The following is a 27,566-nucleotide window of genomic DNA, read 5'->3' as shown; positions in this document are numbered from 1 at the left end:
AGGCTGAGCTGCGCGGGCGCCGCAGCCCACAGCGCTTCCCGCCACCGCGCGCAGGAGCCGGCGCTGGGAGCAACCAGACACATTCCCGAGTGGAGAGCCTCCCGGGATGGGCAGGCAGCGCTCGGGCTGCCAGGCTGCAGCCCCCGGCCTCGCCGGGCCCCTGCTCGCCTTCTTCCTCCAGGCTGCCAGGGCCGCAGACCTGCCAGGCTCCCGGGCGCAGCTCCTGGAGGAGGATGCTCTTCCAGAGAACGCCAGCTGGGATGCCGAGGAAGCCCAGGGGAATGAATCCTCGGAGCATGCATTTTTCTCTGTGGATTACCAGCATGTCCAAGTCCCCTTTGAAATCACGCTCTGGATCATGCTTGCGTCTTTGGCCAAAATAGGTAAGGTACAAAAATCTGGAGAGGACAAGGTTCTCCATGGGGTCAAAGAGGGTAAAGTATAGGGAAAAGTAGCTCCTGCTTCATTTATTTTCCAGAAGTCCAAGCAGCATGGGAAGGAGTGGGGCTGGGAAGGAGAGTCCTTTCCTGAACTACTCTCTACTAGTGGGACCAAAAAGAAAAGGACAAGCAGAGTTTTGTCTTTAGAGTTCAAAGCTGTCTGGCATGCAAGCCAAACAGGTGATCTCAGGGTCTGAGGATGTGCCCCCTCCTATATATCATATATATAGGATAGATATACTGTGCTTAGGGAAGAAAGTTCCTGTCCAGTTGCTTTCTAGGTTGCTTTCTAGGTCCAATGTTTTGTCATATAGAAGTTTATATTTGCACATCCTGTTTATATTAGCAGCAAAAACTACCAGGGATCCAGGAGAGGAAGGAAGGGAGGAGTATCTTTTGGTGAATTGTTCTCTGAGACTTAAGGTCTGTAAATATATATGTTTATGTACTACTAATAATATAACTTATTATTACTTTATTATCACTTATAAACCAAAAAGTAACCTTCTGAATGTCATAGTATGGAATGTTTCCTCATCCAAATGAGGACCTGAAGCTGTTTAGGTGGTTTGGTTAATGAGATAATAAGGAATATTTCTCTTGATCTGTTTTCAGGGTTTCATCTCTATAACAAGCTGCCTTCTGTTGTTCCGGAAAGCTGTTTACTGATATTTGTAGGACTCATTATGGGTGGAATCATCTATGGCTTAAATGACAAATCCCCACCGGTTATGGACAGTGATATCTTTTTCCTCTACCTGCTGCCACCTATTGTCCTTGATGCAGGATATTTCATGCCCAGCCGTCCCTTTTTTGAGAATATTGGCACTATTCTCCTGTATGCTGTTGTGGGAACAATATGGAACGTGTTTGGGATTGGCTTTTCGCTGTATGGGATCTGCCAAGTGAAATCTTTCCACCTGCAGGATGTGTCGTTGCTCCATAACCTCTTGTTTGGCAGTCTGATAGCTGCTGTGGATCCCGTAGCAGTGTTGGCTGTGTTTGAAGAGATACATGTCAACGAAAAACTGCACATTTTGGTCTTTGGTGAATCACTCCTGAATGATGCAGTGACTGTGGTAAGGACTAGCTTTTATTTTCAGTATTTAGTGTCCAAGGAGGGATTGTCTTGTGTTGAGAGGTGGGACCTGGGATCTGCAGTGGGAAAGGGCCTCCTCTAGCAGAGGACTCCTTGCCCAGGTGTCTGCCCTCCAGCTCTGGAAAACATTTGGGTGAACAACTGTCTTCACCTTAAGTAGACCTGAGGATCTGGCATATAAGTCTGGAGATAAAAGGTGCCACCTTGTTAGGCACCTGCTCTCCAAAGAAGAATACAGACTTCTGAACTCACAGAAATGTCAGCAACATATTTTAATGTTACTGCTGTGTGTGCTAGTGCCTGGCTAATGGCTGTTTTTCCTCTCTCATTTTTCATCCAGGTGCTCTACAAGCTGTTTAGATCTTTCTGTGAAATGCCAGCCATCAAAACTATGGATGTTTTGGCTGGAGTTGGAAAATTCTTTGTGGTTGGCATAGGAGGAATTTTAGTTGGTCTTGCTTTTGGGATGATTGCTGCCTTTACCACGCGCTTTACCAAGACCATACGTGTAATTGAACCGCTCTTTGTCTTCCTGTACAGTTATCTGTCCTATCTCACAGCAGAAATGTTCCACCTTTCTGGCATTGTGGCGTAAGTATGTCCGTGAACATTTCATTTACTTGTAAGCAGGGGATAATGCATTATAAGAAGCAGATCTGGGCTTGAAAAATAATTAAATTGCCAAAAAAAAAAAAAAGTCAGTTTTATGTAGACCAAAAAGTTTGTCAGTGCAACCCAATCTGCTAAGCAGTCTGTGCATATATGTTTTAGCTTTTGTATTTTTTACCTTGTCCTAATGTCACTGTCCCTCCTTGAAAACACTTTCTTCTCCAATTATAGTTTTTAATGGGAATGAGGAAAAACAAATAATTATTTTAAGATGAAAGAAATGGTATGTTTTGTTTTGCCTTTTTTTTTTTTTTAGTTTGAATGCCAAGCCAAGGAATCAGTAGCTCATATAAGGTGGAAGTGCATCTTTATTCAAAACATTTTTTTCCTGTTTATTTCTTGTTCACTATTCCAAATGAGTATCTAATATGCATTTCCTATATCATTACTGATTTTCTCAGTGCTTTAAATACAGCAGAAATTAAAATAGCTCCTGTCTGTTACTTTTGCCTTGGTCCATAGTATTGGTCCATAACTCTGAATGTAGTATTATGGCAAGGAAGACACATGAATGGCTCACTGATGAGCGAAGAAAGAAGATGGCCCTTATTCTGCTTTCATTAACCACAGTGCAAATTGGGAGCAAGAGCACAGCAGCCAACTGTCCCTTACTGAAATGAAGGGTTGTGGAGGAGAGAATAGAAGTCTTTCGTTTTACGCAGGTTACCAAACCACAACTAGATGGTAACTCCTTTCAGAAGTCACGGAGACCATGATTAGTTTCTTTCAATAGTTGAGCTGAAAAATGACAGCAGTTTTTGCTGCCTTTCCACAGAGAGCTGTTCAAACCGTGTTGCGAATATGCAACAGACTGCCTTGAGTCACTGCCGTACCCGTGTGCTCTGTAACTGGAACAGCTGATGAAAGTTTTCTCCTGAAAGTTTTTTATTTCCCCTTGCACTTGGGCTTGAATTCTGCCTCGCACTTTGATAGTGAAAAGGCAGGGACAGGTATGATCTTCCTTTCCTGCCTGAAGTTTCCCAGCTGATACTTGCTGTTTTGAAGCAGGAGTCAAAGCACACCCAAGCTTTTAAACATCCTCAGCTCCAAATTTTACCAAGTTATCCAGACCTGGCATAGGTTTCCCTTATAGGAAGTACTGAAGAAATAAGCGCAAATCAAAAATGTAAAAATTACCCACTAAAAGGAAGGAAATGATGGGGAGGAAAAAGAGGTAATTAAACAAGGGAACTTCTGCCACTTTATGCAAATCAACTCTGCCCATTCACAAACTGTCCTGCTCAGTAGGAGCCATGACGCAACCCTGTTTTTTCCACCAAAATCCAAATAATGCAAAAAATCCCGTGTGAAATTCTGTACTTAAATGTGCTATTTTCACTGCAAAGCAGAAGCTGCCTGGCTATTTTCAGGATAGCTACTGGTAAGAGACTGCTGTATGGCTAAACGACTGCTAAGGCCAGCATCTGCTTGGACACCTCTTTACATCTGTCCTGGCTGCAGCTGTGTTTTTCAAGTCTGGGTGCCAGACCCATGTTCACCTCTTCCAGTTGAGGATCTACCTCTGCAGACTTATTTACCTGTGATGTAAAGTTTAAGGAGAGTTACCATGCCGTCACCTGAGGTAGGTTTTTGCACTGCTATAGAAGCCCCATGGGGATGGCCTAACTGCATGGCAAAGGCATTGTAACAACTCTGGTCTCCAAGAGGAGCAGGTTTCCATGAAATCATGGTTCACTAGGGGTCATGATACACTGGGGATCCTCATGGAGGAAGAGTGACCTTCTATGAGCCATAAACTCGTGCCCAGGGTAGCTATGCAGTGCCTTCCATTTGCATGAAGCTCTCTGAACCCTGCTGTCCCACCAGTTCTCTAGCATAGAACCAGTGAAGAATTCCATGGGGTTTGGCATGTCCTACATTAGAAGGAAGCCAGGCCTTTGGTGCAAGAGCAATATGTACCAAACAGCACCGCAAATCAGCGCTCAGAAACAAGTTCCTTTCATCAGTGGTGGTTCAATATTTAGAACAACATGTTGTGTTGAAAAATGGAGCTTTGACGCTCTAAGTACTAAATGGTTTTGACCTTCTAAGGTTGCTAGACTAAAAGAGTATTGATTTGAAAAGCTGATGAGGTAGTTTAACCACATGTACCCTGTAACTTGAAGAACCAATTATCCATGAGAAATTACAAGGCAGAAGTTTTAATTGGTATAATATGGTTCTGAAGTGACCTTGGATATACATGAGAAAGAAAGATGTGCTGAGTGTAGTGACACGGTAATTCCCTCAGAAACAGGCGTTTTTTTCTTTTCTTAAGGACTGTCAATTTTATGTGCATGTGTGGAAAAACTAATTGTTTTATTTTCATTTTCACAGCATCATTGCTTGTGCTATGGGCATGAAACGTTATGTGGAGGCCAACATCTCTCTGAAATCCCACACCACAATCAAGTACTTCATGAAGATGTGGAGCAGTGTCAGTGATACGCTCATCTTCATCTTCCTCGGGGTTTCCACCATTGGAGAAAACCATGAGTGGAACTGGCCATATATTTTCTTCACTGTCATTTTCTGTCTCATTTGGAGAGCACTAGGTATGGCGAAAAGATGGATTTTTATTTCTGGGAATGAAACGTAATTTCATTAAGAGAGAGAATGGCTGGGGCAGAGGGACTTTGAAGAGTACTAACATTCTGCAATTTGGAATATGGCTTTTACTTCTAGTTTCTGATTAGTGAGATAATTCCTTCTGTTTTCTTATCTTATGTCCCATTCATTTTTTCCTTTCTTTGCATGGAAAATGTGATGGACTTTATGCATTTTCATATTTGATGAGATAAACAGGTACTTGATCTTAAAGAGCAGAGGCTTTATCTTCCTGATATAATTCAGGAAAAAAGTCAGTTCAGGTCCCACAGTATTCTGGGCTTCCAGAAGAACAGATGCACTATTTTACTGTTGTCTCTGGTTGTATCTCGTGCTGATTTGGTGTTCACAAAGGCTGATTCACCATTGCCTTTCACAGCGTGCAGTTAGTGATGCCTGTGAGTAAAGAGTGACTTAGTTCACTGAATTTAATACTGTGTTTAATAATGTATAAAGATTTTTTCAAAGGGCAAGCTGAGAGCTGAACTCCATAACGGTGCTATTTTGCTATGTTCTTCCTTTGCCCTTCTCATTTATTGATATTTTTATAAATTAACTATATGTCCACAGATACAACAGAGCATACATTTTGGCAAGGAATCTGACAGAAAAAAACATTCAAAGGGATTTATGTTTACAAGTGACTGAGTCAAACCAAATGATAATTTACTTGAACTCAAATTTGATAGGCATTTCAAGCAATTGCTTAAATAGGACAGGCCATGATTAACAAGATATAGCAGAATTTGTTTTATTAGCTGTTAATACATGCCAAGATTTGTTTAATGACTCTGCACCATAAATGCACTTGGAAGCGTGCTTATTAGTCAGTTGTACATACGTACAACTGGTTTATTATGATTAAATATATTTGTCTTCTGTTAAACCATTTGCTTAAATAAAAAGCAAAGTTCTGAGTTATTTTTGACTTAGTTTGAAACCTCTTTTTTTGCAAGAGGTAACGAACGTTAATAGTAACATTAGAAAAGCACTTAAAATCCTCCAGCTCTCCAAACACTGCTATTCTGAACATGTTCTCTAGTTATGTAATACCTGATCTGAGAAGGGCTCACGGGGGCTGCAGCCAGGGAATAAAACGTCCCGTGCAAGCAAAATCCCCCTGAACGGAGTAGGAACTGTGAGCATATAAACCCGGGCTGGAAATCACCTTGCATATCTGATCTGGTGTAGGGCTTCCCTCCTCTACCCAGCTTGTCAGCAGCTTTTTGTGGAAGGATGTCAGGGTGTAGTACACCGAGGCCACGCGCAGAACCCGGGAACGCGGGCGGAAAAGCCCTTGGAGGCAGTGGAGGAGCCCAGGCACCGACCTGCTCAGGCCTGGAAGCGGCCGTGCTCACGGGCACGGCTCCAGAAATGCGACATCCATAGAGATTTCCTCCAGCCTGCAGGACTTTCTGGTTGCTGGTTCTGGTTTTAGTGCAGAAGTTGCCCCTTAGCCCTTGATAGGCTGTAGTCCAAAACTTCTTGATGTAGACTAGAGCTTAGGTTTCATATTTTGTAGGTTTGGTGCTTCATAGCTGGCTCCTTTTCTTCTCCATGAGTATTTGCAGATCACTCCTACCAGCAAGGGATCACAGATCATGGTAAAATGCTCAGGTAAAGGTGTAAGAAACTGGATGCTGCTGGCCAAGTGGTTCTGCCTTAGCTGCTTTCAGGACTGCATCCACCAGAACCCTCCTTGGCTTATGTCAGTTTAAATGAGAAATGACTCCGCTGAGGCTGGGGGACTGGGATCCCTTTGACATAAGAGATCATATAAAAAGCAAAATATTTGTATTATCTGACAGTAGTAGTATTCACCTGTTATGCAAAGTGCAAGGAGATACATCTCCAGGAGAAAATATAATCTGTCCAAAATAACTGACTATGTCTCATCTCTTGGGGAAAAATATAGCCTTGAATTAGTGTAGGGAATGCAAATAACAATTTATGAAGAAGGATTCAATTAAAACAAAGGCCGGGGTATCCACTCAAGTAGATTTTTTTTTTTTTTTTTCCTACTGTATCAGTGGTGCTGCCGGAGCTTGCAATAGCTGAAGCTCCGGGCTGAGGTTCATGTTTAGGTCTAGGAAAGCTGCTTGTTATCAGCCTTTCCTTCCTCATTAAAATAATTTGAGTGTGATCTTGTGGTTCCATTTGGCTCTTGTTTCTCCGTGGAATACGTTACTACACAGCATTTGTTTGAGCTGAAAGTTACCAAGAACCCTGAAACTGAAATATTTCAATATATCATCTTTTCTTCTTGGTAGCAGTTCTATGGTATTCCAAGGACTGGGAAATATTGCCAGGTTCAGTTAAACAAGTTCACTATTTTTGAGCATCCACACATTTTTTTTTTTAATTTATTTTCTTGAAATTGTTCTCCCGTATGATTGAAGTTTGGTTATTTTTAGCTTCTGTGTGTGGGAAGGTGTCTGATATGTATATTACACATGCAATATATTTTGAAATTTATTTCTTCACTGACCCTTTACAAGCACCCGTTAGAAAATCAATAATGATGCGGGTTGAACTAATTCCTAGCAAAAGTCAATGACAGTCTGTGTTACCAACTCTCAAAATGGCCATTAATCTTCAGAAAGTGAAGTGTTTATCATATCCGTGGATATTAGGATCAGATACTGCTTACAAATTTAAGGCCCAAACTCACCTCACTTGCACAGTGTCCTTTGACTTCATTCAGGTAAATTCTCATTCAAACAGGTCCTAGGGAGCTCTGAAGCAGCCTGCAAAGTGTTGGTTATTTAAGCAGATATCTGTCAAATAGATATTGTCACGTCACTAGCTCCCTCTGACTTTCTGCAGCTTTATGCACATGTTTGTGTTTGCAAAGATTATAAATAACATCAATTGGGGTGTCATTTTATATAGTCTACAATTTGCCCAGTATAAATCCTGATCAGTGAAAAATTCCTGTAGAGGCAATATTCATGTAGGTAGAATATTTATCAAATATTTACAGTGCCTTGGCTGTTGCTTGGAAACTTCCAAATGGGAACATAACTAAATTATTATTGACGATTTGCCTCGAGAGTATTTGTAATTAACCAATTCAATCCTTCATTATTACTGTTAAGAATAAATCAATTAATATTTCAGTTCCATCCTTAGAATCTTCAACTATATCGTTACACTAGTCAATGTAATATTTGGGCTGGCACATGACCATAAGAGTTGCCCTAAAGACTTTTAATTAACTAATGTTGAAATGCATGTGCTAGTATGTCTTATGCTGCCAGTAGTTATTGATGGTTCAGTGTTTAGCTGATGCTTAGCACTTGCTCCAAGCAAACTCTATTTTCTGGGAACTCTTGGTCATGGCAGAGGACTAATAGTAAAGCCCTTTGCAGAGCTCAGAGCTCTTCTAAAGGGAGCTCCAGTTTCGTAACTGGACTATGTTGGGCCCAAAGCTGAAAACAAGCCAAGTTGCTACCAGCTGAGTTACCTGAAATTTTGTAGTTGTACAACAACTGTTTGTTGTGTCACCAGTACCACAAACTGTGGCCAGTCAATGGGGTTTGTTGGCAAACATGTTTGGGGCAAAGACCTTTAACCAGACGGGTTAAATGTGAATCCACTGGACCTGATTAGAAGTAAAGCCAATGACACTGGTAATACATTGTGTATATGGGGAGGGAACCTCTGCCCCGGCCAGATCTTAATGATTACTGCTTCCCACTTTAATGCCTTTTTATTTTATTTATTTATTTATTTATTTATTACTATAAATGTATCATTCTTTTAAGAGTTGTACCTAAATTCTATTTTGGTTTAATCAGTTTCCATCTTCTTTCCTGCTTTTCAGGGGTTCTTGTGCTGACTTTCTTTGTGAACAGATTTCATGTCAACACCGTGACTGGCAAAGACCAATTTATTATAGCATATGGGGGTCTCCGAGGGGCAATCTGTTTCTCTTTAGTTTTCTTGCTTCCTGACTTTCATAGAAAGAAGCTCTTCATTGCAGCAACCACAGTTGTCATCCTCTTCACCGTGTTTGTACAGGTAAAAAATACTCTCACTATGAAAATATATCACTAGCAGACATAGAGAATGACCGCGTTGTGAGGTTGATTTAATAGTTATTGGTTTATAACATCTACTGTAGCATTTTCCTTGATAACAAGTCCCATCTTTGATCTGGCCCAGCCTTGTTGGGATAGCAATGGTGAAAATCTGGAAGAGTGATCATTTCCACTCTGAATTGATACCTCAACATGTTTTATAAACTCTAAATAAAACTCTACAGATAGAGATGGATATCTGAGTGAGGTGAGAGCCACGTGTTATTGTAGGCCTTGTGAAAAGAGGAGTCCTAAAGCGAAACCCTACCTGAGCCATGCTGTGAAGAAGGTCAGATTTCACAGCCCCAAAGGGGGGAGGCTGAAAGATACTAAAGGCTGAACCTGGACAGCGAGGATTTTAAGAGTGGCTTTTGGTTTTGGTCATCTCAGATTTGGCATTTCAGAGAGGAGCAGTTTAAGGGGCCTAATTTTGAGAGCGTCTTCCTCATTTTCTGAGAGTGAGTCCCATTTTGCTGGAGCATCCAACAGCTGAAGCAAACATTATCATTAGTTGCTTCTGGAAACGTTTTGTATGTATGTCTGAGATGTTCTCACGTTCCTGCAGCAAAGCAGCTGTAGTTATCTCATGGTGACTCAGAAGGAAGGGGATAGCTTTAAGGCTTCTAGTGGAAAAAAATTGGGTGTGTGACTTGTTATAAAAGCGAGCAAAATCAGAAGCAATACAATCTTAGCCTATTTCATTTATTGTTTATTTGCCTTGGAATTTTCTTTTATAACTCATTTACTAAGGCCTGTTGCTTCCTGCTTTTACTTTCTGCCCCAGTGAATGTTGAGCTGTTTGCACCACCCAGTGCAAAAGCTTCTGCAACCTCCCTCTTTCATGGCCTGACCTGGGACCTGCTCCCCACTGCCAGGATAAGGAGAGGAAGGTTGATCTCCCACAGCACTGGGGTCTGCTCCCAGACTGGGGGTTGGTGCTTAAATCACTCCTGTATATTGCCTTTTTTTTTTCCTTCTTCTTTCTACTGTGAGTGTTTTTGCAGAGCTCCTGCAGAGCACCTGCAGCTTCAGCTGCTCCTAGGGAGCATTTGGGAGATACTGTTTCTGAATCCTGCCCACACTTTGGCTGTGCACAGGGACCCAGGCTGGACAGGCTCGCTGGGGCAGACACAGGGCTTCGGGTCCTCCGAGAACTTCGAGAGCAAAGATCCTCCACTCAGTCTCCTTTTGGGTTAAGAAGCCAGAGTAGTTTGGATATCGGGTTTCTGAATTCCACGTAGCTTGTCCAGAAGTTGCTGGTTTGAATGTGGTGCTTTATGTTTGTGCTCTGTAACCACTGAAGAAGAATGATGAAAAGGGATCCAGAATATGCAGTTGTCCCTTCTCCTGAAAGACAAGAGGTACCATAAATACAGCTAAACAAGGTGCAAAATCTACTTTTATCCTGCTTTGTTTTGTTTTAATGAGGCATCTGCCATAGGCTTCCAGTAAACTGAAGCTTGTGCCTGTCCTGTTGCTGTTTCTATTGATATAGCAGCAGGTTTTGCGTCAGTCTGGCAGGAGAATCCTGGAACTCTAACAGGAGTAAATGGCAGTTTTGCTAAAATGGGTCCCAACAGAAAGTTTGGAAAGTTACCTTCAACATTTTACTTTCTTGGAGTTTTCTTGTACATAAATTGCTGTTGTTTCACTGGTAGCTTTCTCATTACTAAGAGTTTTTATTTATAACTGATTCTTAATTAAGCTGCCTCCAGCTCTGTGAAAGGTTTTCTCTCCTTTAGGCACTGGCTGAGAGTTAAGGGAATTATTTTGTTTCAAGCAACACCCCGGAATCCTTGTGCTGTTCACTGGGAAGTGCACAGAGCCCAGACACAGCCCTCAGCATTGCCATGACATCTAGTGGTAACAACATTCCTGCACATTTCCACGAGCTCGGGATTTTAGATCCGTTTCTGTGCTGTGCTCGGCCTCGCTAACCCTGCGCCCAGGCAGCAGCCAGGCTGCAATGGCAGCTCTCCTTCCAGAGCTGCTCTGGTGCCTCATTTCACCTGCCATGCCCATGTTTCAAACGAGGATTTGATTAAAAATGACAGTCATCTGACCCAGAAAAGAGCAAGACGTCCTCAAAATCATGCAATTGAGGTCAAACTTTTTTTTTTTTTTTTTCTCAGACTGAGTGATTATGGGAAGTACAAAATGGTGACTGATACTCTCCCCTCCTGCAGTGCAGACGGAGCAGACTAAGCAGGTCACCACGGGAGATGGAGCAAGCGGGTGGGTGGTGTGTATGGAATAATGGCATTTAGAAAAGCTCCATGGGAGCTTCCTTCACTCAAGTGCACAAGGTCCATGCAGATTCATTGACCCAGGGCCTGCCCTCCTCCTCCTTGCAGCCCTCAGCCCACTTTCCTGCCATCAGACAGAAGGGATGAAGCAGCTGTTGGGGCTTCAGAAGACTTGAGGTCACGGTGACAGCTGCAAAGTGGCCTCATGGCTGAGCGACACCCTGCGACAACGAATTCCTTCCACTTGGCCTCCCTTGAACCCCGTGGCCATCGGTTGTGAGTCAGGCCGTGCGGAGGGAGCACAGATTTATTCTAGGATTGACTCTATGCAGCGGAATTTCTCCACATCCTCCTAATCCAAGTTATTAGCTGAAAAAATCAATATTGAGGGTGATGTGCCAATAGGCCTGGAGCCGAGCCCCATAGGGCAGCTGGACGAGGCAGTTTGCAGGCCTCTTGTTGCAGACTGAAAGACGTGAGCAGGGGCCAGGGGGTAGAGAGAGTGCAGTTAGGTGGAGGCTGACAAGTTTTAAGATGCAAATGTGGGTCAGAAATTGAAAAGATACGGTCACTAGGCACGTCCGTTCATGCAGAGCCGCTCTTGAGTCGCAGACAAAGGTTGTTCTAAGGCAGCAGCTCCATTCTGCGGAAGCTTCGGAAAATCCTTCCCAGGACTGGGAAAGGGCTTTTGTGTAGCCTCAAAGCTCGGCTGGTGATGTCATCTCCATGCTGAAGGGTGAGAGTTAAAGAGCATCCCCCATGGGTGCGTGTCAACGGGCCGACCCCGCGACCCTCGGCCATTCACGGGGAGCGCAGCCTCTGTAAAGGCAGCCTGTGCTCAGCTCCCACATACCTGCAGCGACAGCCGAGACCACCACAAGGATAACAACATGGAAACTTGCTTAAAAGCTGTACCAGAAAATGAACTTGCCATACCTCAGCATTTAAAAATTAGCAAAAATAATATGTGCAGATATTAAGGTGAACTTGTAGAAATCTGGGTGTTTTAAATCAGTCTGAACAGCTTCTTTAGTGAATGGCACTGCTGCCGGCCACATCAGTGGATGCAGGATTGAGGAGTGAGGATCTTTAATATCCAGGTGCCCTTCATGTCGTATTTCACTTTGGGTAAAAGGAACAAGCAGAAAAAAACTGGCTACAAAGCAACTTCTTTGGTTAGTGGGCTGCTTTTGGTTTGCTTTGTTATTCTGGTCAACAAGTTTCTTTATATTCACAGTGGCATTAATACTGACTTGGAGAGAGCTTTTCTGTGTTAAAACCGGATAGAAAGTGTGGGAGATCATCTGGGCCCCTGTGCACTGGTGCATGGCCAGCGAGGCCTCCTCTGGGAGTTTAAATCCACTTCATTTTCTTGGCTGTCCTGACAATGTTATCTAAATAGGTTTGTGCTATACAGGCTAAAGACCCGGAATGTAGCCAGGTAGCCTTGTCCATACATGGATCCATCAGAGCATTATGTAACCCAGGAAATGTGGCTATTTTGGTCTTTCTAAACCAGTTGCATAAGTCTCTTCCCAGAGCAGGCCTGGTTAATAATTTTGAGGAGGTTGACTGAGCAATTGTGAAGTACTCAGTGGTTCCAGACAGGCCTGGATATATGCCACTCAGAGCAGAAAGTCCTCAAAAGAGCTGTGGGCTTGTCTGGAATGTCACAAAAGGGCCTCATTGTTCTTTCCTTCAGTGTGGTTTAAAAATTAAATACCATGTTCTCCACTTAAAGTTCACTTTTTCAAACTAGTGGCCTCTGACCTCTTTGAAATTGTTAAGAAACATAATTGTTGTGAAGAAATTTTTGTGTTGGGCCAACACGTACCCATTAGCTACTGAGTTACCAGTAGAAAAGCTTTGTGCAGGCTTTGGTACAGTCACTAGTGTTGTGTGATATCCTGCTGGCAAGTTATCCTCATGGGTAAGGAACCTTCTGGAAGCGGTAGGAGATCTGCAGGTGTGCAGCTCTCTGAGGGTCTGGAAATGCTGCGTGCGATTCCCATGACATTCCTGAGGTGAAGAAGGGATGAAGAAACTGAGGTGTGTGGGTGTCTAAATTTGAGAATCCTGGTCAAAAAAAAAAAAAATCTGAAATGCCACTTTAGAATGAAAACAAACACAGCTGATTATCTAGTCAAGACGAGACCAAACTTCATGGGTTCTACTTAATTTTTGTAATATCTGCTATTTCTAAATTTGTTAGATTGATGTTGTTTACTCTGAATAATGATGCATTTTTATTGCTATTAGCAATTAAAATGACACAGTAATTGTTACTGCAATTAAAAATGTGTTCCACCCTCCACCGTGCCAACATTCGTGACATTCAGAAATCATAATCATCAACCTCAATCATTTTTGCTGTAAACGTGGCCTAGAAAAATCATTTCATACAGAAGCAAGACTGAGAAGTGTATTAGAGCAGTGGTCTACAAGTTCCATCGTGAGGCTTAAAGGACTTTAGAGTTCTTCCCTTGGCCCTTCCCATCAGGTGGATACTCTGCCTACTAAACCTAGCTACTTGCTGAAGATCTCTAGAGAGACAATCTGTGACACATAATGCTCAAAAAGTTAGTAAACCCGTCACTCGCTTCAGTGTGGGTAGTGGTTGTGTGTTGTGAAGTCCTGAGGCATTTGAACTTTGCACATCTCTGGCCTCTTTGCATCTGGGAGGCTGGAGCAATAACGAGTCGCAGACTCGGTCTTGAAATGTTCGGTTGAATTTTTGTGGTCTTTGAGATGTTAGAGGCTGGATTAGGAGAGCTCAACATTCCTGCTCTCTGCCTACTCCCGTCCTGAAGACTGTGCAGATGTGTTTTCCCACTGGCAAACTGTTACCATAGCTCTCCATGAGCAAAATGTTTGGATTACAGTTGAGTGAGTAGAATTTGTGGAGTTGTCAAAGCTTCACACATATTTTCTTCCTAATAAAAAAAAAAAAATCTGAAGAGAAGTCCTATCTAAAAAACCAGGCCTTGTTCTGATAGAAGTCATCGTTCCTGCTGCAGAGCCTGGCGTAGCTGCTGTTTGTATCCATGCTGGTTATTTTGCCCCAAAAAGGTCAGTGCGAGTGCCTAGAGAGCCCGTGATGTTGGACCTGATGTGAAGGGAGTCTGATTTCTCTGTTTGTGCTGCAGGGAATGACCATCCGTCCTCTCGTTGACTTACTAGATGTTAAGAAGAAGAGAGAGAGTGCTCCCACCGTGGGAGAGCAGATTCACATTCGGGTAAGTGACTCGTGGCCAGAGCCTTGCAACGGGCTGTGCCAAAGCCTGCAGTGCTCCTGAAATGCCCTGTGCCCAAGGGCCTCTGCCGCTTGCAGACTCCAGTGGATTTTATCTGAATTCTCTGCAGGTCAGTCTCTTTCCAGGTCCTGCACAGTTTTCTCATCACGGTTTAGTTTTTGTATTGAAATAGCATCTGATACTACCCCAGTCAGACTGACGTTGCATTAAGTGTTATACAAATGCAGCAGAAAAAGATGATCCTTCATACAAAAGTTTATATTCTAACCTAACCCCAGCTTTACTGCTTCTCTGAAAACAGTGAAAGAAAGAAAATGAGACTGAGGGTGGGATCTTCCATGTGATGACTGTTCACTAATCATAAACCCAATTTGGGATGGGGTTAGTCGAAGTTATAATCAGTATTTAACAAGAAAGAAGCTGAGATTTGAACAGTGGTCAGTGATCTTGTAACACAAAAATGGACTGAAACAGAAACGAACAACCAAATGCCCAAGTGAGAACTTATGAAAGCAGCTTAGCTGTAGTATTTGTGTGTTTGTCCTGAATGTCCTGAATGTCTGGATCACACCTCTCCATTTCCATGGCAAAACTCTAAAGACTGCTGCAGCCAGTGAAAATCCCCTTGCTTAATTTGAGCGTCATATTTCTCTCCTTAGGAATAAAGACGCTTCTGACACATGGGAGGGCTGCTCTGCAGGAGTCTTTTCATGTCCAGCCTCTGTCGTGGGGCAAGTTCAGCCCAAATATATCAACACAGGCTGTAAGGCAGAGATGCCCACTTTACCACCTGCACAGACACTGGCTGAACAAGAGCGCTGTCCCACCACCATCTGGCTGATAAATAACGGTCTCCCCGTGGCCTGTTCCGCACTTCAAATGCTACACAAATGGCCTGAGAGGCAAAGAATAACTTGAAGGGCCCCACTGCAAGAGTGGGTCTTAAACATACAGTACATGAAAGTGGACGTAAAGTTTTCTTTTAGCTTCAAATTGCAAGAAATTATCATATGTATAGGAAAAGATCAAGTGTCTTGCTTCTCTATGGTAATAGTGCAGAGATCTACAGTAAATTAACTTTCAATCTGAAAATAAGTATCAGCTCTATGGTGATCTAAATAGCTTTTTTTTGATTGATTGAAAAAAAAATGTGTTCCCGTTTTGCTGGGTGGGACATGGCGTAATAGTGACAGTCTCTAAACTGCAGTAGGTTGTGGGATTAGAGCTTCGCGCTGCAGCTGGAGAGAGGCTCTTGTCAGTGCAGTGCCACCCTACCAGCGATCAACCCACATCCTGGCACTTCCAGGCTGTTGCTGTGGTCTCATGGATCACGTATCCCTTAGGATAAGCCAGGCTGGCCGAACTGCACAGCTGTGTGTTATTGTGAAAAGCCAAAGGAGCTTCCTAAGGCTGGCCAGGGCCGAGCTCTGCCTTGCTGCTGGATTCCAGCGTGTCTGTGTGCTCCGGAGCGGCCGGGAGAGCCGGCACCGCGCCGGCTGCTCGGCTAAGTAACGACTAGGGCAAATATTCACTCAGCTTTACAACCTTTCTGTGACACTGAAAAAAAAAAAAAAAAAAAAAAAAAAGAGAGACTTTGGTAGGCTAGTAACTGTCCCAGAGAATTTTGCAAATGAAGAGAGTAATGTATTTAAAGGGAAAGCAAGCTGTGCTAAAAAAAATCTGAGTTGTTGTAGGTGGCAGATCAGACACCTCTTTATCAGTCGCCCCCTTCTATTTGTGTTATTTTTGGAAACAATTTAAAGTAAGGGAGGTGAGGAGGACGAGGCAAGCTGTATCCTGGAGGGAAGCAGTGAGGTCGCCGCACCCCAAGGGTTGGATTCATTTCAGCTTGCTCTCACCATCCAAAGGTGGCCTTGGTGGTTAAAGAAGATTATTCCAGAGAATGATTCCACTTCATGAGAAAGCAGGGTATTTTTCACGCCTAGCTGAGACTTTAAATCTCTGGAAGTGAGTTGACTGCCCTGCAAGCGCTGCCAATGCACCGAGAGAAAAATCAGGCAGTTTGCACCATGTGTCCTTCAGCCTATGTTGGTCCTTACAGTCTGATCGGGTGCAACAGCATGGGATTTTTAATGAGGTGATACACTGTAAAATACTGCTTCTGAATATAATTATTTATGACCACTCATATTTCTGCAAGTATTTCTTTTTCAGGAATATTTTTGCCTTCTTTTTGAGTAGCTAGAAATAGTCAGTAGGTCTGAGGACATTTCAAAAAAAACAATGTTTGGCATCCTCACAATTAGGTTGTATTACAGAGCTTTGTCTAGGGTTAATAGAACAGTTCAATGGGCTGAAGAGGCTTTTTGAATAATGAGCAGAGAATACTTTCTTCTTTTGTTAGTGTATGAATATTGAATCATCTCTGAAAAGGTGTTTATTGGGAAATGCGAGCTGAAAATTGCTATGTACCAATTAAGTCAAGCAGACAAGGTAACAATGGGGACACTCAGGAAGCAGGCGCTGGGAAGCCAGAGGCAGCTTCTTCCTCACGTTTCATTCTTCATCTGGATATTTATGACGTTCAGTCTTGATGCCTGTTTTTCCCGTCCTGACTGGGAGATGCAGCCCAGCGCTTGCACGAGTCAGCTCGGATGCTGGGAGCAGTCCCGGGATCCGGGGATTCGGCCTCGGCTGCGGCGTGCAGCTTCTCGCTGCCATCTGCAGTGTCTGATTCTCATGCGACACATACAGATATTGCAAACAAGTTCTTTGCAGCCACCCCCTCCTCCAAGATTTTGATGAGATCGATGTTAATGTGTTAGTCCATTTATTTCCCATTACTCCCACCATATTAAATGGGTGGGAATGAGGTGTGTGGGATTCAAACTAATCACCCTCTACTAGAGGGATTTCTTTTGCCTCTACTACTGACTAAAGGGCAAAACCAAAAATCACAAATGAGAGAAATGCATGTCGTGCAGCATGAGATCTGATGGAAAACCCACTTCCAAAACAACCTTGGGAAGCCCTGCCTTAGATTAGTGGGACTCAGAAAAGCCCTAGGAAGAGAGCGGGCGTGCAGGCGTGCTGGGCCCTGCAGAATGGGGGGACTGGCATGTTTGTGCACTTGACTTTATCTATCTGTGACTGAGGAAATCTGGAACAAGCCCCAGAAAGTTCAGCTCATAAGAGGGAAGGGGTAGTGAGCAGTGGTAGAGCAGACCTCTGTGTGTTTAGAGATGCCACTAGGAGGGGAAACAACTGAGAAAATTGCAGAGATTTATCTTACAGGTAAATCAATCTGTTTGGTATTTTTAGTGTAATTTTAAACAATGACAGTGTTTTTAGATAAGGTGCAATGTGGCCAATGATTTTATTCAGTGGGCAATGTGTGAAGAAAGGCAGTATTTATTATTCAGGTGGAAGCTCCTCTCCCAAGTATCTACATCTATCTACTGAAGATAGCTTTCTCCTGAGACAAACGGTCCTCAAAACGCACAGCATGAGCAACGCCTGCTTATCAAGCCCCAACTATGCAGCCATTAGCCAACCTGTACATATCATAAAGAACAGATCCATGCCCCTCAGTGGTTATTCTTTGCTTGCACAGACCTGAAAGAAAGCAGCCAAATCACTTATTGTGCTCCGGAACCAAGGAATACACACGCAGGATTGAATGGGGAACGAGGCCGACAGCCCCTGCTCTTGTTTCCTGGAGCTGGGGACCTAGCTGCAAATGTCCCACGTTTTGTCTGCTGGCTTTTGATGCTTGCTATGCTTGCTCACCGAGTTCATTGTGAATGCAATACGTGCAACTGGTGTATAGCAAAATCCTCTCTTCTGTTTAGTTCTTGGATCATTTGCTGGCTGGCATAGAAGATATATCTGGACACTGGGGACAGTATTACTGGAAAGACAAGTAAGGATTTGCCAAAAATATGGCTGTGCACGTGTGTAGAAAAGAATGAGCCTGGTTTCTGTTCCCTGAGTTTCCGCTGTGGGTAGCTGAGCCTTGGCCACCCTTGTGCCATAAAGCAGGTGAAGAACGGGCAGCTTTTTCTGGGCAGCCCCAGCAGTGCTTACAAGAGCTTAAAATACACTGCTAATAATCTACCAAGTAACTATACTTAGCTGTAAAACACAGATTCACCTAAATTCGTAGTAAGGATTCTGCCTAATGCAGCAGTTTATTTGCTTAAGACCGTCAATTCTTTAAAATACCACTAGAGGGTACTGAAAACGCTGGTTTCTGAGGACAGTCTGCCTGGCTCCTTGCAACGTAGTCATGGGCTAAATAACTTGGTTTACAGCTAGCAACAGCCCAACTTTCACGTCAGTATTTGACACTAACTAGATTTCTTTTTTTAAAAAAAACTGTGCCGAATTTGAGAAAAGAATGAAAGGAAATGGATTAAAAAGAAATCTGGAAGCTGCTTAAATTGCTAAATTGTGTGGCTTCCATTTGGGCTAAGGCATTTCATTGCAGCACTTAGTAAAGTTTCAGGACTTTTTACCACATTTGCAGATGTTTTAATACCTCAGCTCATGTATTATGGCACAGAAATGATAAGGGCCTGGACCAGCCCCTTTAGCTGTTGGTTTCTGGAAGGCAAGTGACAGAATAAAATGGAGTGTGGGGTCATTGTGGAATATTAACCTGCTGGCTGGCTCAGATCTGTTTTGGTTCCTGGGCATAGTGACACAAGGCAACTTTGTAACATCAGCACAGAAGTATCTTGTGTTGTTCTCCAACAGATTGGAGTATTTCAACAGCAAGTACCTGCAGAAGATCCTGCTTCGCGAGTACGACCAGCCCAAGTCGAGCATCGTGCTGCTCTACGAGAAGCTGGAGCGGAAACACGCCATGGAGCTGGCCGAGGCCGGGCAGCTGGGCCACGCGCCACCCCTGCTGTGAGTGCTCCCCTGCCGTGTTCCTGTGCAGCGTAAGGGGACCATCAACTTTATATTAGAACGGTTCAAAACCTTGGTAAATGTTCTGTTTGGCTTTGGCTTCTGTGTACCAAATCACCAGGTGTGGTGGCTCAGCTTTGCTGTGGACATGTCAGAGGAAGGGATTTGCTCAGCCACGTATGCTCCTACTGAATACATATGAAATGAATCTGAAAGCAGCGTTAGCTGCGACTGAATGATTTTAATGTAAGCCCTGTCCTTATACACAGTTTCTATCAGGTGATAAACAGCCAGGACAACAACTTGTATTGACTCCGTGAGTTTCCCACTTCTGAATCTCCAGAGTCATGGGGGAAGGGCTGCAAAGTGGTTCCTAAGGACGTGTTGCACCTGATACCAAAAAAAAAAAAAAAAAAAAAAAACATGCAAACACCTCTGCATCTTCAGCTCTTTCCTGCCTGGTCCTTCCATAGGAAGGAAAAACAGCCCGAGCGGATGCAAAGTAAAGGCCATTCGAAGGTGTGTGGGTGGACAAGCAATCCCCTGGCATTCAGAGCACGGTTGCTGTTCTCATACCTGCAGGTGCCCCTGTATCTCCCAAAGAGTTACACAGAAACAGTGCCTTAAGTAAGCAGCTCTTGCACTACTTTTTGATAGCTTTGAACCTTTACTTTTACTGAAAGAAACAATGCAGAAAATGAGCATAGGTTGAGAGCAGGGTCAAACATCAGCAAGGCAGAACAGCCTTGTCATCTCTTAAAGGTTTTTGCTCACCATGGCTCCCGACTCCTCTTTTATCCGGGGAGCACGTGGATGGCACAACTCTGGTGTGAACACGGGGCGCTCCTTCTGCAGGGAGCTCCGGCTGAAGGAACCGGCCATCAGTCACGGCAGCTTGTGCTGCTGGTGGTCCCTGAAAGGGCTGCTGTGAATCGTTCACTCTTGACACCCCCCTGGGCTTGGGGGATGCCCCTGCTGTGCCACTATCTATCTTCTCCACTAAGGCATTCTGCTTTTCCTTGCAGCAACAGCCACAGGAGTGTTGTAACAGATGGAAAACCAGAGGATATCCTGAATCCAGATGTACTCGAAAACATACAGGAAATACTGGCCAGGAACCTGTTCCGAATAAGGAGGACGGTATGGCTTTTCCCCTCGACCTGTTTTTAGGATGTCCAGTAGCACAAGTTGTCCCAGTTTTCTCAGCAGCCTGAGCAGATGTGAATGTTTACCTAGTTACTAACAAGGTCTCTGTGTGAATAGGGAACAGTTGGCTGTGTGAAGCAGGATTCAGTTTCCAAGTCATTGGCACATTTCCCTTTGTGACATGACGGCTTTTGAAACGTTCACCAAGTCAGCATATAATTTCTTAAAAGTATTTTAGACATCTGTATTCACTACCAGAAACAAGACCTGAGGAATACAGAGATATTCCAGCATCAGATTAGCAGATCCAACAGTTTTAAAACACTTGATTTAGGCCAAAGATTTGGCTGGTGGTGGTCATTAAAGCCTTCCACTCTTCCTTACATGACTGCACATTAAAGTCCATGTAATGCAGAGCACTGACAGAAGGGAAAGGGAGGAGCTTGCAGTGCACGTGTGCTCAGAAGGAGTGTCAGTGTGCTCAGAAAAGTGTCTTAGAGCAAGAAAATGAATAAACACCATTAGGAAAGAATGGGAGTTATGGATAAAAGGAAGAGCCTGGAAAACGAGTAGACTCTCAGAGCCTAGGGACAGGGAAGACCATAGTGATAGTTAATCTACAGAGATTTTAAAGTGACTCAACAGTTTTGTTATGAAACGGGTAAATCTGATTATGCATAAAAACACTCGCTGTTTATAGACAAACTCAGGAATAATCCCTCTGTTTAAGGTTTTACAATGCACAGTGCTTGATGCTATGTAATTGCTGTTCGCATGGTGATAACATGGAGCCTTGTCCTTAAAATTGATCTAAACCTTTGTTTTATGGGCTGAGCACAAAGCACTGAATCCTCGGGGATGTGACTGATACAGACATGTTGCCACAGAGATCTATCATTTTGCTGAGAGAAGTGACCAGGCAAGGCTGTGAGGAAAACTATTGAAATGTATGGGAAAAAGATGAAGGTCTTCCTTCTATCAGCACTTGTTCTGGCCTAGATACAGACTAGCCCCCTTTAGCAATGGGATTATCCCAGCTCGTGGTGATGTTAGTGTGAGATTTTACACACTTGATTGGTTTATGGTTTTTGAAGCAAGGTTCTTTTTATTCCTCTTCATGCTCATACATGATCTATATGTTAAGGTGAGGCTAATGTAAAATCCTAGAGGGCTGGGCAGAGGGTCTGAGACAGCTCTAGCTGGAGGCGCCTTGACCAGAGTACTTGCGTGTAGGTGGTGTTTCACCTGGGCTAGTACAGATGCACCTCAGACTTATCGTTCAAAGACCATGTAGGTATTTTTGCAGAAAGAAGCAGGGAATATGCTGCTGCTCAGGGGATGCTGCTGCTTCTGGAGTCCCATCTGACCTCTTTGGCCTTTCCCTCCAAGCTGCCCCAGGAGGGAGCATCGTTGCTCTGTCCCAGCTGGAACAAGGGGCAGCAGCAGCCCCTTGTGCCGAGTGCCTTTGGGCAGGGCTCTTGGTCAGTGGGAAACCTTTCCTGCCCTGTGTCAGTCCTTGCTTCCTTGCAGTGCCAGTCCAGGTGCCCCTCTCGGCCGGTGCTGCTCATACATCCTAATTTTAACATCCATTTCCTGGGCACACCTGTGACAGGTGCCGGCCTACAACAGGCACACGCTGCCCGGAGAGACGGAGCCTGCGGAGCAGGCCAAGGAGATCCTCATCCTCCGGCACAGGAGCCTCCGCATGGAACTGAGCGACACCGCGCTCCAGGACGACACCGTGGGCTCCAGGAAGGAGGTAAGTGAGGGTGGGAAATGCCCGTGGCTGCAGGGAGACACAAGGAGGGAGCTCATGCTGGCAGATATAACCAGCACTGCCAAGAGAGCTGCTTGCTGCTGGTGGAATTTCTCTTTAAAGACACTTACTTTTTTTTTTTTTTTTTTAAATAAAGTGTCTCTCAATCCTAAACTGCATTCAAATGAGTAGGAAATACTGAGGACAGTTTAAAAAAAAAAAAAGGCACTTCCTGACAAACAGATGACCCGTCTTGTGCATAGCAGCACTCTTCTGTCCTTTGTGAGCACAGGCCTCCATGTGTACTTGGAAAGATATTTACTGAGCAAATGTTATTAATTGAGCCTGGGTTTGTAGACTTAAAGATCTGTTTTTCTTTTCTGAGAGATTTCATAAAAGAATGGAATCTGGTACACCCATTGTCACAAGTCCAGATGTACTGTAAACATTTGAAACTGTCATTTTCTTTCCCCCTAGATCTTTTGAAAGGACAGAAGCATTATTGTTGAGCTTTGTTATTTATTTTGGAGGTGGATTTTTTTGTTTATAAAAGGAGTTATATTTCTGGGCAGACTTGAAGAAAATAAAATAGAAGGAAGTGTTGCATATCAGATTCCTAAGAGAACTGTTTAAGCCCGAATTTGCTACTGGCAGAATTCCATGGTGGTTTCATGTTCTGAATTAAAAGAGGAACTTGGTAAATACTTAGCTCAGACTGCACACTGAGGCTCATACACAGTGTCTGTGGCTGGTAATGGATGTCTTCTGCTGGTGTCCTTGGAAATTGGTGAAAGAAGTTAGGCTTTTCCCTGTGGAAAGACAAATGGCCCTGAAATGGTGTATCAGGCATGGACTCGATGGGCTTTTGTGATTCTTCCGATTCTGTACAACCCTTACTCTGCAGAAATCACAATTAAGCCATGGGCATTTTCCTCCCAAACTCAGAAAGTTCAGTAGTCGGTAACTGCGGAGCAGAGTGACATCCCCAAAGCCCAAGGACTTCTCCGAGTCGGAGCTTTTGCTGGCTTGAGCCCTGTCCAAATGCAGACTGTGGCCTCCAATACGTATAGTAAGAGTACATCACTAAGCAGAACAGAATGACCTTTTTAAGAGAAATAATTTATCTTTTTTTTATTTAGATAGTAATTTTCCATGACAGTACAAGAACTCAGCACTGCTGCAGGCTTTATTCCACTCTGATTTCTTTGTTGAAATGCCAGTCATTGAAGAGCCCACCGAGAACTGAAGTTATTTGCCAAATGCTTCTGCTGCTCAGTCCTTCATTCACAGAAAGGTGTTCCGGCTCTTGCAAACAACTTAAAAGATTTAATTTGATCATTTACATGCTGATTGGTACTTACAATTCAAAATAGATAGGAAAGAACATGGCATGTTCCTGTAGAACATTTGGTATAATTAAACTTCAAAAGAAAAACATCAAACTAGTGCTGATTTTGTGCGCGTTACATACTCCGCATTTGATTATTAACTCTTGAGCTGCTGCTTTGATATCCCCAACTGCTCCCATTAGATAATAGGGTAATGTCAGTAGCAAATGCAGCATCTTTGGGAATACCGTTACTCCTGTTACTCTGCAAACCCAGAGCTGGCCATTCAGAGGGCAGAATACCAAAACTGGTATTGGTTTGGTATTCTGTGAATACCAAAACCAGTCGGATTTACCAAACAAAACCCAGATCAGTCAACAAACTGACTTTTACTGGCAGAGCTGTCTCTCGAGCTGTTGAAGGGAGTAGCTGTCCTAACACCTGGTCACGGACACTGATTTTGTGCTGATTTTCCACCGAGTGCCTCTGCAGGGATCGCCGCCTCTCCACGAGGCGGTTGGTAGCACTGCAGCATCGTCTTATCAGCGTTACACAGCTCACACTGTCAGGTATTATGCAAAATGCTGATTTGATGCGTAAATACTGCTGTCTCATAGGAGTCATTCGTTAGTGCTAATCACATGCCTTTACAGCAGCTTGCTTTTCTTTGTTCCAGTCTAAATAAAGCAAGTGTAGATCCTGAGAGCTTATTCTGGTGATATGCTTAAACACCCCCCAAACAGCCCTCTTCTCCTAAAGGAACGGTCGGATGTGTTTTGTGTGTTTGCTATTTTATCTGTTTGTGTTTTAGAATCTGCAAATAGAAATAGTGACACCTGAAAATCATAGGAAAGCATTTGGGAAGAACTTCAGACTATTAACACAAAGTTGCAGGACACAAGAAAAACATTATTTTATCCTGTAAAACATCAGAACTCCTTCAGAGGAGAAAAGGAAGACTCTGGAGGAAAGTGGCTTTTAATTTATTAAAAGTGGACAAATATTTACAATATCATAGTGAAAAAGATAAGAATTTTATGTCACTTTGATAAAAGAAGGCCATTTTTAACTTGTAACTGTAAAAGATATGGCTAGTTCGTGTTGGAGAGTTTCTAATACCCACATACTCCATTTTTTCCTGCTTCTAAAGGGAAGAATTTGCCCTTGTAGATTTTGAGAAGCGAAAGCATATATGTATATACATATATATACATATATATATGCAGTCTTGTTCTAGGCAGTTTTCTATCCTGCATTTCACCACAAGATGGAAGCATTACAATTATATTTGCAAACCAACCTGGAAAACAAGGACCTGTAAAGCAAACTTCAAGCAGAGGGCCACTGTACATCCTGTAGTGCTGGTGAATCACGTTTGGCACCTTCTGTCTTTAGTCTATTGGGAAAAAAAAAAGGCATTTGCAATGTATTCAATCAGTTATGTGTTAGGAACTGTGCAAATGACTGTGAAATCCATTTGGTTCATTAGAAGCACAGCTTTTTCTGTTCACTGACTCTCTGCATGTAGGGATTTTTTTTTTGTGAACCTGTTTAACCTTCTTCTATTAGAACATGAAGTTGTGGTGCCTCAGAGAGATTCATCTCATAGTTTATTGTGTGCTGGGTTGTTGTTTCCCACTCCATCCATCAACAGAAGCACAAGGCACGTATGGAAGCAGATCTTGCTCTGGGTATGTGGGTGCACCAGCCACAGTGGGTAAGAAAAGGTGCAAGGTACAACCTGCCTGGCCAAATGTTCAGTGTCTGATGGTCAGATATCTGGCTCTCTGTAGTCAATGGAGAGAACAGGCACCTGAAGCAGGATAGGCAGCTGTTTCCTTCCGGAAAAATCACCCCGAGTTTCTTATGGAAACTGGATGGCTGTCAAGGTTTAGATGCCCAGCTTTGGAGTTGAGATCGGTGCGAGATGCATCGCACACAGTGTGAGCAACCCCCTGCCAAGGAGAATTTGCAGCCCAAGTAGGGAAGGCAGAGGAGAGCGGTAAGAAAGTAGCAGTCTTTATCCCTCTTGAGTCAAAAGCGCAGATTAAATGATTTACACAAGACGGAAAAATCCTGGCAAAGCTGAGAGGTGAATCCTGCTCTGAATTGTAGCCCAGAGGATTAACTCCAAGACTCTCTATTTCCAGCAGAAAGTTCACGTTCCTCAGCCTGCGGGCAAAATTCCTGCAGAAGGCTACTTGCTTCCTGTAGCTGCGGATCAGGCTGGCTCTAAACTGTGTTTATTTTTGGTCTCCCTTATTTTAGGAAAGGATCCAACTCAAAGCATCCTGGCATTGTGGTTTCTGAGACCTAGGATATCTTCTATTTACTACTGAGCACCCAGAAAATCCTTGCACCTGTAGCCAGGCAACTTAGTACTGCCTGGCTCTGCCAAAACACAAGTGCACAGGAGCTTATTTGGAGTTGCCTGTGAGCCATGTGCGTAAATGACATACTGCCTTTCGTAATTATGTCGGAGCCCTTTTATGGAGCATGCTCTGAGAATCATTAAATGCCCCTGGGAATGGCTTTCTAGGGAGCCGGGCTACTGCTGCTCAAGCCTGCGAGCCATTGTTATTAAAATAGTCAATAAACCTGCACACAATGGACCGAGGGCATCGGGTCCCTCGTTAAGGGAGGGGAAAAACGCAACAAAACAAAACAGAAAACCAGGTTGGGAGGTGTCCAGAGTTATTTGGCAGCCTGGGTTCCCGGACCTAGATGCCAAATCACAGCTGCATAAGAGACTTATTCCCAGTTTACAGAAATACCAAGCAATTCAGGCAGCATTGTGCTAACAGGATTTTTCTGAAGGATGGAGATTAGCGCTCAAGTGAAAGGACAGAGCGCTCATTAGTGCAAGCTCGCTACCTTCCTGCTTGGCCTGCAGCCAAGGCGATAAACAGCCAAGGTGAGAAATGTCCCTGTCCTGGGTGTGGGTTTTGTTTCCCTTTGCTCATCTGCTGCATCCTCCTCGCACCAGATCTGCTGCTTTTGGGTTAGATCTGCCAAGTTACTACCGGAGAGTGCAGACCTCTGCTGTGAACTCAAAACAAGTTGGCGCCTGTAAATATTTCCCCTCCAAAATCCCTGCCATGGTTTTAGTCTATTTTTAGAAGTAATTCTTTTTTGTTGTTGCTTTTTCGTGGCAAAAATAAAACAAATGGCAGCCGAGTTCTTGGGGATTGCAAATGGCTTGGTTTTGAACCGTGAGTGTCATTAACAGACTTGCTAGCAATCTTCATAAATGCATCAAAGTACTTTTGTTTCTTAATCGCAGAAGGAAGACTCCTGCTCAGCACAGGGTGACTCCAGCCCAAAGCCAAAGCTGTCCCGCTCCTTAACCGGTAAGGGGAAAATCCAGTGGGTGCTGCCCGGGGGTTCCTACCATCCCCTCTCCTCCTCTCTGTTTGGGGATTTTTTTTTTTTTTTTTTAATATTCTCTCCAGTCAAGACTGTGTCCCAGGGAACATATAAGCAGAGCAGCCCCAATGCATGCATTGGCAAGAGGGCTGGAGGAGGCCGTAGCCCTCTTGTCCTCATCATGTGTGCATCCAACCAGTCACTTAATAGGGCAACACAAAATTATATTTGCTCTGGTAGGACACCTGGATACTACAGTTGCTTCTTTGAAAGCTGTTTTAAGATAGTCACTTATATGAACTGTGTGTTCTGAGCTGCTGGGAAATGATCCATCTATACAACATATTACAAAATAAAAAGTAGGGTTAAAACTGTCTATTTTTTTCTTTCAGATGAACCCTGATCTTTGTCTTCTGTTTTACAACTGAAACGTGATCTTTGTAGTGGGATAACATCCCCAGTGAACAAATAGTCATCTCAATAGCTCTCAATATTTCTTCATTATCGTTGACCCACAAAGGAGAACATTTCTCATACAAGTCTGTTTTTCTCTTCTCACAGTGGGGAATGCAGACAAGACCCGGGAACCGAAGTCCAACCGATCCAAGTCTGTGTGTGTCATCTCACCCCTGCAGCCCAGTGGTGCTGCCTCGCTTAATAAAAAAGAAGCAGAGAAAGAGCTAACTCCAGATATCTAA

The 27,566-nt window shown here is 43.6% G+C and overlaps 1 protein-coding gene across 1 annotated transcript; it reads left to right on the top strand.

Annotated features, from left to right (window-relative positions):
- Positions 1-106: 106 nt before the first annotated feature.
- LOC104575043 (sodium/hydrogen exchanger 2) lies at positions 107-27,566 on the top strand. The gene is made up of 12 exons (XM_088538504.1): positions 107-383; positions 1,056-1,519; positions 1,880-2,130; positions 4,546-4,763; positions 8,642-8,838; positions 14,290-14,379; positions 18,210-18,280; positions 19,117-19,272; positions 20,298-20,412; positions 22,031-22,177; positions 26,786-26,852; positions 27,430-27,566. The coding sequence occupies exons 1-12, from the start codon at positions 107-109 to the stop codon at positions 27,564-27,566; spliced, it is 2,190 nt and encodes a 729-aa protein (XP_088394630.1).

Source organism: Tinamus guttatus, unplaced genomic scaffold, assembly GCF_059628265.1.
Source record: "Tinamus guttatus ecotype Peru unplaced genomic scaffold, ASM5962826v1 Tinamus_guttatus_pri_ptg001087l, whole genome shotgun sequence".
Taxonomy (NCBI): domain Eukaryota; kingdom Metazoa; phylum Chordata; class Aves; order Tinamiformes; family Tinamidae; genus Tinamus; species Tinamus guttatus.
This window is presented reverse-complemented; position numbering and strand designations above follow the sequence as displayed.

Coding starts and splice junctions, on each gene's coding strand:
- LOC104575043 (XM_088538504.1), top strand. CDS start 107: ATGGGCAGGCAGCGCTCGGGCTGCCAGGCTGCAGCCCCCGGCCTCGCC. Junction 19,273..20,297: donor GGCCACGCGCCACCCCTGCT/GTGAGTGCTCCC, acceptor TTTTCCTTGCAG/CAACAGCCACAGGAGTGTTG. Junction 20,413..22,030: donor TGTTCCGAATAAGGAGGACG/GTATGGCTTTTC, acceptor CACCTGTGACAG/GTGCCGGCCTACAACAGGCA.